The sequence below is a fragment of the Mizuhopecten yessoensis genome, unplaced genomic scaffold (genome assembly GCF_002113885.1).
Source record: "Mizuhopecten yessoensis strain PY_sf001 unplaced genomic scaffold, ASM211388v2 scaffold715993, whole genome shotgun sequence".
NCBI classification, from domain to species: domain Eukaryota; kingdom Metazoa; phylum Mollusca; class Bivalvia; order Pectinida; family Pectinidae; genus Mizuhopecten; species Mizuhopecten yessoensis.
In genome coordinates, this window is record NW_018479894.1 from 16,884 (window position 1) to 30,040 (window position 13,157).

Here is a 13,157-nt window from a genome sequence, read left to right on the forward strand (position 1 = left end):
CACGTCAGAGTATTTTAATATTTCAAAATGTGTAACAAAAACGTACATGTATGCGGTAGGATCTGCAGTATACTGTATACTTATTATTTCAGGACTAACAGCAGTTCCCTCATTCATATACAAATATTGTACAAGTAGCTTTGAGCCACTGAATTGGGAAATCTCCGAAAATGGTGCGCATGGTATTGGGTGTGGTTTGATACGCATGGTATTGGGTGTGGTTTTATACGCATGGTATTGGGCGGGGTTTGATACGCATGGTAGGTGTGGTTTGATACGCCTGGTATTGGGTGTGGTTTGATACGCATGGTATTGGGTGTGGTTTGATACGCATGGTATTGGTGTGGTTTGATACGCATGGTATGGGGTGTGGTTTGATACGCGTGGTATTGGGTGTGGTTTGATACGCATGGTATTGGGTGTGGTTTGATACGCATGGTATTGGGTGTGGTTTGGTATACAATTGTTTTGTATGTTGGTGAAAGAAAACTACGACATCGAATAAACTACCATCGTTCAGCAGTGAAACATATGGGGGGGGGGGGGGGGGGGGGTGTCAATGTTTATACAAACACTTAATCTCTCTAACCATTCTTTTCTGCGTTTGACTGTTGGTAACTTTAGAGAGAGTATACTATCTAACCAATAACCCTACACTCAGTACCCCGTACCGTAGACAATGACAGCAACATTAAAGTCTTCTTGCCATTGTTGTACCGTATGGATGTAAAGACCGTGTGATATCTGTAGGAAAGGAGTAGTTGTCAGGTCTAGGATAGAATCCTGATACTAACGCAGTGTCTTTGTTCACTTCTCAAAGGAGACGTTAATGTAGTCGCGGACATCGACATGACAACAGTAGTCCTGCTGATTACAATGTCACGTTTGAAGATCTGAAGGAAATTCTGGAGAAACAGTTGAGTGTTCACCGTGTCAAGCCATACTGTATTCGCTTCCTTGCACTGTATTACGAGTTTTACACGAGTTTTCAAACTGTTCTTGATAACATTTGAAAAATAGCTTGGAAACTTTATAAAAATATTGAGGATTCGACACAAATTCGATTCGTTTAAGCCTGTTTGTAGGGATAGTCACCACTCTGAGGTAACGCGAGAGTTCACAAAGATTAACGTAGGACACGGGTGATTGCACCTATAGAGTTGTGTAATAGATACAGTATACCAAACACGAAATACAGAACCAGCCAGTGGCTCCATCCTCTGGGACTTATCAGAGATGCTAGGGGCCAGAGAGTCTAAACTACTGTAATAGTGGGGGTTACCGCATAGAACGTGCCAACAAAGGATAGATGACATTAACATCAGTAATATCCTACAACAGAAGTCTGTCGAAGATAATAAACCACCGTTATCCCGATACAAAAGTACCACGATGAATTTTTAGTTATTTTAAACCCAATGCTTTAAAGCTTCTAACTACAAGAACACGCTACATCAGTCTTAAATTGATAATTTCTCAGCATGTTCTTGCTCCTTATCCCTATACAACTTTGGTCCAGTTTGATATTAGGCGACCTTAAAATTACTAGTATCCATAACGCAAAGCTACGAGTTCATGAAGGTTTCTACATGTAAGTATTCTAGGTATTGAAAAATTCCCAAATCACATAAAATGAAATACCCTCCTAGGAAAGGCGAACGACGTTATATATTAGTTGTAAACAATTTCGGTGCACTTGTGCTGTAAATAACACAAGAGCCGAGATAAGAGATCTAGAGCGACTTGATTGGACCTAAATTGACTATACCGCGTTACCCGTACTAACAATCGAGGTTACACATGTAGCTTCCGTTAAGGTTAGCAAACACCCTCCCCATTTCACACCGGTGTACTCTCTCTGGTCGCTCAGGAATCTAAACTTATTCACATCTGTCGACTTACACTCAAGCTGGGACTAACTCAAGGTAAGTAGATCTAGCTAGTCAAGCATTTAAAGCACCAGTTGTATTGTTGTATTGTGTATTGGCAGTACGGCATACTCCATGCAACACATGTGTGTCGTGTTTATTTAACAATAAGATCACAAGGTGACCTCTTTATACAACAACCGAATATAATACCCAGTAACAGTTGTCACAGAACCCAGTAACTACTGTGTCACACAACCTAGTAGCTACTGTGTCATACAACCCAATAACTACTGTGTCACACCACCCAGGAACTACTGTGTCACAAAACCCAGTAGTTACTTTGTCACACAACCCAGCAGCTACTGTGTCATACAACCCAGAAACTACTGTGTCACACAACGCAGTAGCTAGTTACACAACCCAGTAACTCCTGTGTCACACAACCCAGCAACTACTGTGTCATACAACCCAGCAACTACTGTGTCACAAAACCCAGTAGTTACTGGGTGGTTTGACACAGTAGTTTCTGGGGTGTGTAAGTAGCTACTGCGTTGTGTGACACATTAGTTACTGGGTTGTCTGACACAGTAGCTACTAGGTTGTGTGACACGGTAGTTACTGGGTTGTCTGACACAGTAGCTACTGGGTTGTATGACACTGTAACTACTGGGGTGTGTGACACAGTAGATACTGGGTTGTATGAAACAGTAGCTACTAGGATGTGAGACACAGTAGTTACTGCGTTGTGTAAGTACCTACTGCGTTGTGTGACACTGTCGTTACTGGTTTGTGTTACACAGTAGTTACTGTGTCAAACAACCAAGTAACTACTGTGTCGCACAACGCAGTAGCTAGTTACACAACCCAGTACCTACTGTGCAACACAACCCAGTAACTAGTGTGTCACACAACCCAGGAAATACTGTGACATACAACCCAGTAACTAATGTGTCATACAACCCAGCAACTACTGTGTCATACACCCCAGTAACTACTTTGTCTCACAACCCAGTAACTCCTGTGTCACACAACGCAGTCACTACTGTGTCACACCACCCAGGAACTACTGGATCACACAACCCAGTAAGTACTTACACAACGCAGGAGCTACTTACACAACCCAGTACCTACTGTGTCAAACAACCCGGTAACTACTGTGTCATACATCCCAGTAACTACTGTATGACACAACGTAGCAACTACTGTGTCACACCACCCAGGAACTACTGGATCACACAACCCAGTAAATACTGTGTCACACAACCCAGGAACTACTGTCACACAACCTAGGAACTACTGTATCAAACAACCCAGTAGTTACTGTGCCATACAACCCAGTAAATACTGTGTCATACAACCCAGCAACTACTGTGTCACAAAACCCAGTAGTTACTGTGCCATACAACCCAGTAACTAGTGTGTCACACAACCCAGTCACTACTGTGTCACACAAACCAGTATCTACTAGGCCTATGTCACGCGTGTGTACCGTCTCTGAATGTACATATAACATGCATATAGGACGCATGAAGTAAAACCTGTGTTCAATCGTGAGAGTGTATACTCCGTCCTATGATATGTGAAGGCCACTAATGACTAGCTGGTATGGCAAGCCAAGGTGTCATTTATGCATGGAGCAATGTTGATCCAGTACTTGACCAAATTATATAAGATATCTCATATGTTTATAAGATATCTCATAAAAACAGAACCCAGTAACTACTGTGTCACACAAACCAGTAACTACTAGGCCTATGTCACACGTGTGTACCGTCTCTGAATGTACATGTAACATGCATATAGGACGCATGAAGTCAAACCTGTGTTCAATCGTGAGTGTGTATACTCCGTCCTATGATATGTCAAGGTCACTAATGACTAGCCNCTGGTACAGTGTAAACAATGGTTACTCTTACTACTACAACAACGCTATCATTGAAGGTTTGGGAGTATGTTGAAAGCCCCCTTTCCCCCCTTTGTAAACAAAAGCGAGAAGGATGAAAACATGTCCTGACGCGTGCCCCTTGATCTTATACGCGAGTAAACAGAGACAATTTTAGTGTTGTTTTCTTTTCATATTTCCTCGTCTAACTAAACATGCCTTCCACAGAACTTATTATTATTACGACCATAAAAGTTAGTAAATCTCTTGCAAAAAAGGACTAGTGTTCTAAATAAGTTTGCGTCAGGTGGATTGAAACTTACACTAGATTGACTTGATATGGTAACAGCTGTAATAAGACCAACCATTACTACTGATAACGCGGTGTTGGTATCGATTTTTTTAATAAAAACATATGTACGGTATAGTCGGTTTGTCCCTAACTGAACTACTATTACTTCAATTCGTTAATTAGAACCTGACAACAGAATTTCAGTTAGCAGAGGGGATGGGAAACTTAGTGTCTACCAGTTGAAATTGTATTGGGCCAGTCCCTGAAGATAGTGACTAACATGGAGAAGAGGATATCGGGCGCTACATTGTATGTGTCGTTAGACAAACCTTATCAGGCAGTTAGTTGGCATATAATAATAATAATACACGGATTAATAGTACTATATAAATAAAACCAAGGAAAGTAACATTTCACTAATTAAAAACATACGTCATCATAGCATAAACCATTTAGGTATTACAAAATAAGGCATATACTCCAAGTGACAGCCTTCCCCACTGTAGTAAAACAGTGACAGAAGGTGCACACCCATAGCATCACTGACGTATTGCTGAATATAGAAAGGTAAAAAGAAATATCAAAATATCTTATTGTTAATACAAACGAAGATAATAACAAGTATTACCTAAAAAATATAACAGGTTATGTATTAAAATAGGGCTTAAACCAGAGGTTAAGCCTATATAAGGCATTAGTGAGTTTACGAGTAAAGGTTAGTGCTAGAGTCTTTTTTGGGTTAAAAAGGATTTACCATTGTTAGCCCATTGAGTGATTGAGGAAAGATCACCATTAATTCACAATAGAAAGGTAACCCATATGATTGACCAAATTGGGATGTTGTACTTTGCTCGTAAGTACATAATCCTGTTAACCCCGCTTGTCGTGTAGGTAGATAATGAATACTGTGTTTATAACCAATTATTGGAATGTGTTCAGAAAATGCGGTATCTTGTCTTATGATTTATACATATGTAGTCACCCCGATCCTGAAAACACAAAGAGAACAGACAATTTTCTTTTCAAGAAAAATATGCCATATTGGTCGAATGAATTTCAGTTATCTCTCAATTGAAATATTCTAATGCTGAATTCGATGAGAAGCTGTTTGCAAAGAATTGCTGACTAAGGTACTTCTGATTGATGGTAATAGCTAGTATATGCCCTAGCGACTTGCTTTCATTATGACCAGTAGCACAGTGAAGTCACGACACAGAATTATTGTATGTTATAATTTATGCACACAAAATATTATAACAGAAAATATGATACTTTTATTGTCCTTTTATCTGTACTTTGCAGTGATTTTGTCAAAGCCTATAATGAAAGGAAGTGTCGTCTTGTGTCTCATGTTGGTGGTTCTGACAGCAGCAACCAAAGAACGACTGACAGACATGGACAACAAAGACGAAGAGGAGTTCTGCAGTAGGGAAACGTGTGGATCGAAGGTGACCATGGACCAAAATAACGATATTGTCTTTAATGACGCCTCATGGTCCGTCCACGTGACCACTGGGCCCGTTCTTGGTCGCGGGGAGGCATCGGACTGTTTAAGTGAAGACGACTTAGGTGCCGTTCGCCTGTGTCGTGACTGGCCGCGGTACGGCAAGGTAGTGGTTCGGGAGGTGGCGGCGACAAGAGGGCTGGCTTGTCATCAGGTCACGTGGGTACAAATCAGTCGAGATTTCTCTCCAATTGACTGCATCAGCATGACACACGCGCACTGGTTCGGAGGGGCGGAGCTTCATAATCAACGATGGCCAATCAACAACATGGAGATCCCCATGCAGCCGTTTGTACCAGAAGATTTATATGTACGCCATAAATCGTTCGGAAATGTCTTGGAACCTTTTTGGGTCAATTCAGAAGGACTTGGAATTGTGGTGAGTGATGCTTCACCAATCCAAGTTAGTGTCAACGAGGATCAGTCAGGCAAAATTTGTTTCAGTGCAAATAACTCACAAAGTTACACTATGTACACAAACAATCACCTGGAGTATACCATTTGTAAAGGCAAACATATCTTAGACGTCGTTCAGTCAATGTCTAGGATGGCATTTGATCTTCCAATAGGTATACCTGATTTTCGAATGGTACGAAAGCCAATATGGTCAACGTGGGCCCGGTACAAAACACTAATAAACCAGTCCAAGGTTTTGGACTACGCCAGGGAGATAAAAGAATTCGGATATCCCAACAGTCAGTTGCAGATTGATGATATGTACACAGTATCGTACGGGGATCTCGACTTCGATCCAATCAAGTTTCCAGATCCAAGCGGAATGATTCAAACCCTTAAAGACATGGGTTATCGCGTAACGGTTTGGGTACATCCATTCGCGAATCTTGATTCCGAGGTGTTCCGGGAGGGCGTCGACCAAGGGTACTGGGTAATGGACATAAGTGGACAGGTTCCTGCTCTAGTCAGATGGTGGCAAGGGATAGGTGCGATTCTCGACACGACAAACCCCGAGGCGGCCGAATGGTTTATCAACAGACTTAAAACTATGCAGCAGGAATATGGTATCGATTCTTTCAAGTTTGATGCCGGCGAAATGACATATCTACCATCATCATACAAAACATATAGAACACTGAAAAATCCGGGGTACTACATTAAGGCATTTGTCGATATCGTCAGTAAATTTGGTGACATGATAGAAGTCCGATGTGGTTTTAAAAGTCAAAACCATCAAATATTTGTTAGAATGGCCGACAAAGACTCCAAATGGGGATACGACAATGGCCTTAAAGCCCTTATACCGACAGCCTTAACGTTAGGTCTCCTAGGCTACCCCTACATACTACCCGATATGATTGGAGGCAATGGCTACGGGGAGGTTATAGGGGTCGATGTGGTACTTCCGGAACGTGAACTGTACATCCGCTGGCTCCAGCTGACGGCTTTTCTTCCTGCGATGCAGTTCTCTTTTGTCCCTTGGGACTACGATGACGAGGTTATGGACATAGCGTTACATTATGTCAAGGTTCACGAGCAAATAGTTTCACCCATCTTATTGCGAGCCGCAGAGGACTCCCAACTATCCGGTAGGTATATGATGGAAACAGTTGTTCAGCATTGAGGTTGTCGCACATTATTTTGCTACAAGATGCAGCTTGTTAAAAAACTTTAACATAACTAAACCCAGAAGTGCTATTCTCACACCAGTACAACAGTATGTGTCGTTATACAATTACTAGTATACCACATTGACAAAGCCATATTTGTGTTATTTCCTTGGTTTTTCATAGAAGGCCATTCCCATTTAACCTCAATGTTATATACTGTTACACTTTTTGAAATATATTTTAGTTATTGCTATTTTGTTTGTGTCAAATAATTGTTTTTTAAATGTTTTCATTCACCAAGAAAAAACAAAAACAGCAGACATATTTGCTCGGATGCACTTTTTAGCTAACCTCGCCCGAAGGGCTACCAAGTTTGTTAAAATGAATGACCTTCGCTTATATTCAAGTTCACAAGGGTCAATTGTTTTAAAATCTTTAAACAACTTCTTCTAAATACCAAAGGTCCAGCCAGGGTGATGATATTTGGCCAGTAGTATGCGGAGATGAAGGGCTACTAAGGTTGTTCAAATGAATGACCTTCGCCCATAATCAAGGTCACAAGGGTCAATTGTCTTAAAAACTTTTCAACAACTTCTTCTGTATAACCGAAAGGTCCAGAGTGATGATATTTGATCAGAAGGATGTTGGCATGAATGGCCTAAGCCTATTTTTAAGGTCACAGGGTCACAGATTGCTTGTTCATGTGAATGACCTTGACACACTTTTAATGTGACATCTTGTCCATAGTGCATAAATCTTTAAAATTCATCTTCTCAATAAACAAAAGGTATAGGGTGGTGATATTTGGCAAGTTGCATTCGCGGATGAAGGGCTATAAAGTTTGTCCATATTTGCCTTTCAAGGTCACGAGGGTCAAATGTGTTTGAATCGTTTAACAGGTTCTTCTGAATGACTTTGAATCAAGACACTGATATTTTGCCTGTAGCTGTATTTTAGTCCACTTTTAAGGTTACAATTGTGAGATTAATACCAGGTGAGCAATGCAGGTCCATTGGGCCTCTTGTTATACTCATAACAAAAATTGCATGTGGAATATCAAAGTTCTCCTTCAAGTTTAAAAAAATGTTTTTATTAATGTGATATACAATGAATGTTCATCTGACCTGTAATGTGCACTTCTGAATTGCAGGCGCACCCCTTATCCGCCCCCTGTGGTGGATCGCTCCGGAGGACCAGACCGCCGTCACTATTGATTCCGAGTTCCTTGTCGGGGACACACTCCTGGTGGCTCCTATACTAGAGAACGGACAAAGGAAGAGAGACGTTTACCTCCCGAAAGGGACATGGGTGGATAATCTTACCGGCGAAACAGTGGAAGGAGGCAAATGGCTACCGGATTATGAAATTGACCTAAAAGACATCGCTACATTCAACAGAATTGATATTAAATAAAAATAAAGATGGAAAAGTATGTTCTTCTGAAAATATCAACAACACAGAACACAGTAGAACAATTGAGCTTGTTTTCGTTTGAGATAGACGTAGATATACAGGCGAGTCTTTCAGTATACCTTGTAATATACAAACATGACATTAAGATATAGATCAACGATTCAGTATATTGTACATAACGTTAATATTAAGGTGAACATTTCAGTATATTGTAAAATTGCATTAATATGAATATTCCGGTATATTCATGCTTTTAACTCAGTCTGACCTTAGTTTAAACAAACGAATAGTCAATATCGTTAAGTGCACTAAGGTCCCAGTATGTCATAGTCATCAAACATCTATTGAGGTGTCTGGTAATGCCAAGGTCTACGGTCTTAAAACCGTGCATGTACCAAGGATGCTCCCCGAGATGTAATGCCAAGGGCTACGGGCTTAACACCGGGCATGTACCAAGGTACTCCCCGAGGTGTAATGCCAAGGTCTACGGGCTTAACACCGTGCATGTACCAAGCTTCTCCCCGAGATGTAATGCCAAGGGCTACGGGCTTAACACCGGGCATGTACCAAGGATACTCCCCGAAATGTAATGCCAAGGTCTACGGTCTTAACCCCGTGCATGTACCAAGGTCCTCCCCGAGATGTAATGCCAAGGGCTACGGGCTTAACACCGGGCATGTACCAAGGTACTCCCCGAGGTGTAATGCCAAGGTCTACGGTCTTAAATCCGTGCATGTACCAAGGATACTCACCGAGATGTAATGCCAAGGTCTACTGGCTTAACACCGTGCATGTACCAAGGATAGTCCCCGAGATGTAATGCCAAGGTCTTCGGTCTTAAAACCGTGCATGTACCCAGGATACTCCCCGAGATGTAATGCCAACGTCTACGGTCTTAACACCGTGCATGCACCAAGGATACTCCCCGAGATGTAATTCCAAGGTCTACGGTCTTAACACCGTGCATGGACCAAGGATACTCCCCGAGATGTAATTCCAAGGTCTACGGTCTTAACACCGTGCATGCACCAAGGATACTCCCCGAGATGTAATGCCAACGTCTACGGTCTTAACACCGTGCATGTACCAAGGATACTTCCCGAGATGTAATGCCAAGGTCTACTGTCTTAAAACCGTGCATGTACCAAGGCTACTCCCAGAGATGTAATGCCAAGGTCTACGCTCTTAACACCGTGCATGTACCAAGGATACTCACCGAGATGTAATGCCAAGGTCTACTGGCTTAACACCGTGCATGTACCAAGCTTCTCCCCGAGATGTAATGCCAAGGCCTATGGTCTTAACACCGTGCATGTACCAGGGATACTCCCCGAGATGTAATGCCAATATCTACGGTCTTAACACCGTGCATGGACCAAGGATACTCCCCGAGATGTAATGCAAAGGTCTACGGTCTTAAAACCGTGCATGTACCAAGGATACTCCCCGAGATGTAATGCCAAGGTCTACGGTATTAAAACCGTGCATGTACCAAGGATACTCCCCGAGATGTAATGCTAATTAGTGTTAGTGACACTAGATGTGTAGATAGCCACCATAATCACAGAAAGCGTCGGTCATTGCCACTGACCGTGTCACCTTAACAACACATAGTGACCAAATGAGGTCTTATTTTGCCGGGAAAGTTGGTGTCTTTTAGATTATGGGTAGCATGCAGCAATGTCTACGTGTACGTGAGATAGTTCGTTGTTTATTGTGGCCGTTTCACGAATGTCTTTCATGGTTCCATTGTAGATTGATAAGGCAGCCTTCGCCTGGCGGGAAGTTACGTATGCCCAATAATGTAACCAGTTGAACACGCTATACTGGAGTATTTCCAGGATGAGCGGGTTCTAGTCACTGAGGTGAGATTACCTGGGTTGTTGCCTGTTAGCGGGTCAGAGTTAAAACATTCAGCAACGTAATGCTGAAAAAGTTGTTCCTTTCGATTTTGGAGACTCATGTAATAGCAATAGTCGAAATTCAATCTTTTGTCTTTGATTTTATTAAAAATGTGTGATAATTGAAAAATAGAGATCCAGTATGGTAAAGATATTGTGAAACATGAGAACTAATTAAAGGCTGAAGTGTACACTCCACACAAAACTACATCATCTATAAACTGCTCCAGTGTTGTAGATTATATCGTACAACCCTTAGTGAGCTTGAACATGGCAAAACCAGTTTAAACAGGAATGATAAAAGTAAAAGGATGTTTGGTAATGGTGTTTGTTATATAATACTACATTGTATAAACAGTATGAAACAGACAGCTTGGCAAGTATTCAGTGTAAATCATTATCTACTGGGATAGGATTCTGTATTAATTACTGAAGTATATTCTATATGTAAATGTCGATCGTTCTCCGGGGATTTTTTTTATCATCATCTCTTACCCCCTGTTAGTACTGGCGTTGCAGGGATTCTCATCTCTAACCCACTATTAATGCTGGCGTTACAGGGATTCTCATCTCTCATCCACTGTTAGTGCTGGCGTTACAGGGATTCTCATCTCTCACCCACTATTAGTGCTGACATTACAGGGATTCTCATCTCTTACCATCTATTAGTACTGGTGTTACAGGGATTCTCATCTCTCACCCACTGTTAGTGCTGGCGTTATAGGGATTCGCATCTCTCACCCACTGTTAGTGCTGGTGTTATAGGGATTTGCATCTCTCACCCACTGTTAGTGCTGACGTTACAGGGATTCTCATCTCTCACCCACTGTTAGTGCTGGTGTAACAGGTATTCTCATTTCTAACCCACTGGTAGTGCTGGCATTACAGGGATTCTCATCTCTCACCCACTGTTAGTGCTGGTGTTACAGGGATTCTCATCTCTCACCCACTGTTAGTGCTGGCATTACAGGGATTCTCATCTCTCACCAACTGTTAGTGCTGGTGTTACAGGGATTCTCATCTCTCACCCACTGTTAGTGCTGGCATTACAGGGACTCTTATCTCTCACCCACTGTTAGTGATGGCGTTAATAGGGATTCCGACTGATCAACAATGTTAGTGCTGGTGTTACAGGAATTTCGACTCTCACCCACTGTTAGTGCTGGTGTTACAGGGATTCTCATCTCTCACCCACTGTTAGTGCTGGGATTACAGGGATTCTCATCTCTCACCCACTGTTAGTGCTGGTGTTACAGGGATTCTCATCTCTCACCCACTGTTAGTGCTGGCGTTACAGGGATTCTCATCTCTCACCCACTGTTAGTGCTGGTGTTACAGGGATTCTCATCTCTCACCCACTGTTAGTGCTGGCGTTACAGGGATTCTCATCTCTCACCCACTGTTAGTGCTGGTGTTACAGGGATTCTCATCTCTCACCCACTGTTAGTGCTGGCGTTACAGGGATTCTCATCTCTCACCCACTGTTAGTGCTGGTGTTACAGGGATTCTCATCTCTCACCCACTGTTAGTGCTGGCGTTACAGGGATTCTCATCTCTCACCCACTGTTAGTGCTGGTGTTACAAGGATTCTCATCTCTCACCCACTGTTAGTGCTGGTGTTACAGGGATTCTTATCTCTCACCCACTATTAGTGCTGGCATTACAGGGATTCCAACTGATCACCACTATTAGTGCTGACGTTACAGGGATTCTCATCTCTCACCCACTGTTAGTGATGGCCCTACTGTGATGTAACACAGTTTTAAGTACTGAACCTAATTTGCTTTTCCACACAATTATAACTACAACAAAATATAAATAGTCTGAATTAAACGTAACTAATAATTAATATTATTACTTCAATCTCAAAAAGGATTGGTTTTTAAACATATACCAATGTTAAATCGCTAGATTAGGACCCTAGTTGAGCATATAATACAGAAAAACTTTGATGAAGGATGCTTATATTCTGTAAATCATGAAAATGTGTACATATCACAAAACATTTATCATGGTATATGTATAATGCCCCTCTCGAATATTCCTAGGAGACTTCACGTTACCATGAATTGATTCTCCCAAAAGATCATAATATTTACATCCAAAAATTACCTCTCCAAGGACATTTTTTGTGAATTACCTGTGTACCATTCTAGCAGTTCATAAATCAAGCTGTACATGAAAATATTACTAATAAGGCAGTAAACACATCAAATTAAAATAAAATTCGGACAACACATCTATACCAGTGACCCCCCGGCAAACTGACTATAATAGCATTCAGATTGATCCTCTGACTAAGCACTATACACACCAACTCTACACTATACTGTTACAGACTCTGACTATATACTGGATACACATACAGACTCTGACTATATACTGGATACACATACAGACTCTGACTATATACTGGGTACACGTACAGACTCTGACTATACACTGGGTAAACGTACAGACTCTGACTATATACTGGGTACACGTACAGACTCTGACTATACACTAGGTACACATACAGACTCTGACTATACACTGGGTACACATACAGACTCTGACTATACACTAGGTACACATACAGACTCTGACTATATACTATACACTAGGTACACATACAGACTCTGACTATACACTAGGTACACATACAGACTCTGACTATACACTGGGTAAACGTACAGACTCTGACTATATACTGGGTACACGTACAGACTCTGACTATACACTAGGTACAC

The 13,157-nt window shown here is 41.6% G+C and overlaps 1 protein-coding gene across 1 annotated transcript; it reads left to right on the top strand.

Annotated features, from left to right (window-relative positions):
• Nucleotides 1-1,738: 1,738 nt before the first annotated feature.
• Nucleotides 1,739-8,990, top strand: LOC110441490 (uncharacterized family 31 glucosidase KIAA1161-like). Its single transcript, XM_021484651.1, has 3 exons — nt 1,739-1,925; nt 5,348-7,093; nt 8,265-8,990. Exons 2-3 carry the CDS (start codon nt 5,368-5,370, stop codon nt 8,525-8,527), a joined length of 1,989 nt encoding a protein of 662 aa, XP_021340326.1. The 5' UTR covers nt 1,739-1,925; nt 5,348-5,367; the 3' UTR covers nt 8,528-8,990.
• Nucleotides 8,991-13,157: the final 4,167 nt, after the last annotated feature.

Coding starts and splice junctions, on each gene's coding strand:
- LOC110441490 (XM_021484651.1), top strand. CDS start 5,368: ATGAAAGGAAGTGTCGTCTTGTGTCTCATGTTGGTGGTTCTGACAGCA. Junction 7,094..8,264: donor AGAGGACTCCCAACTATCCG/GTAGGTATATGA, acceptor TCTGAATTGCAG/GCGCACCCCTTATCCGCCCC.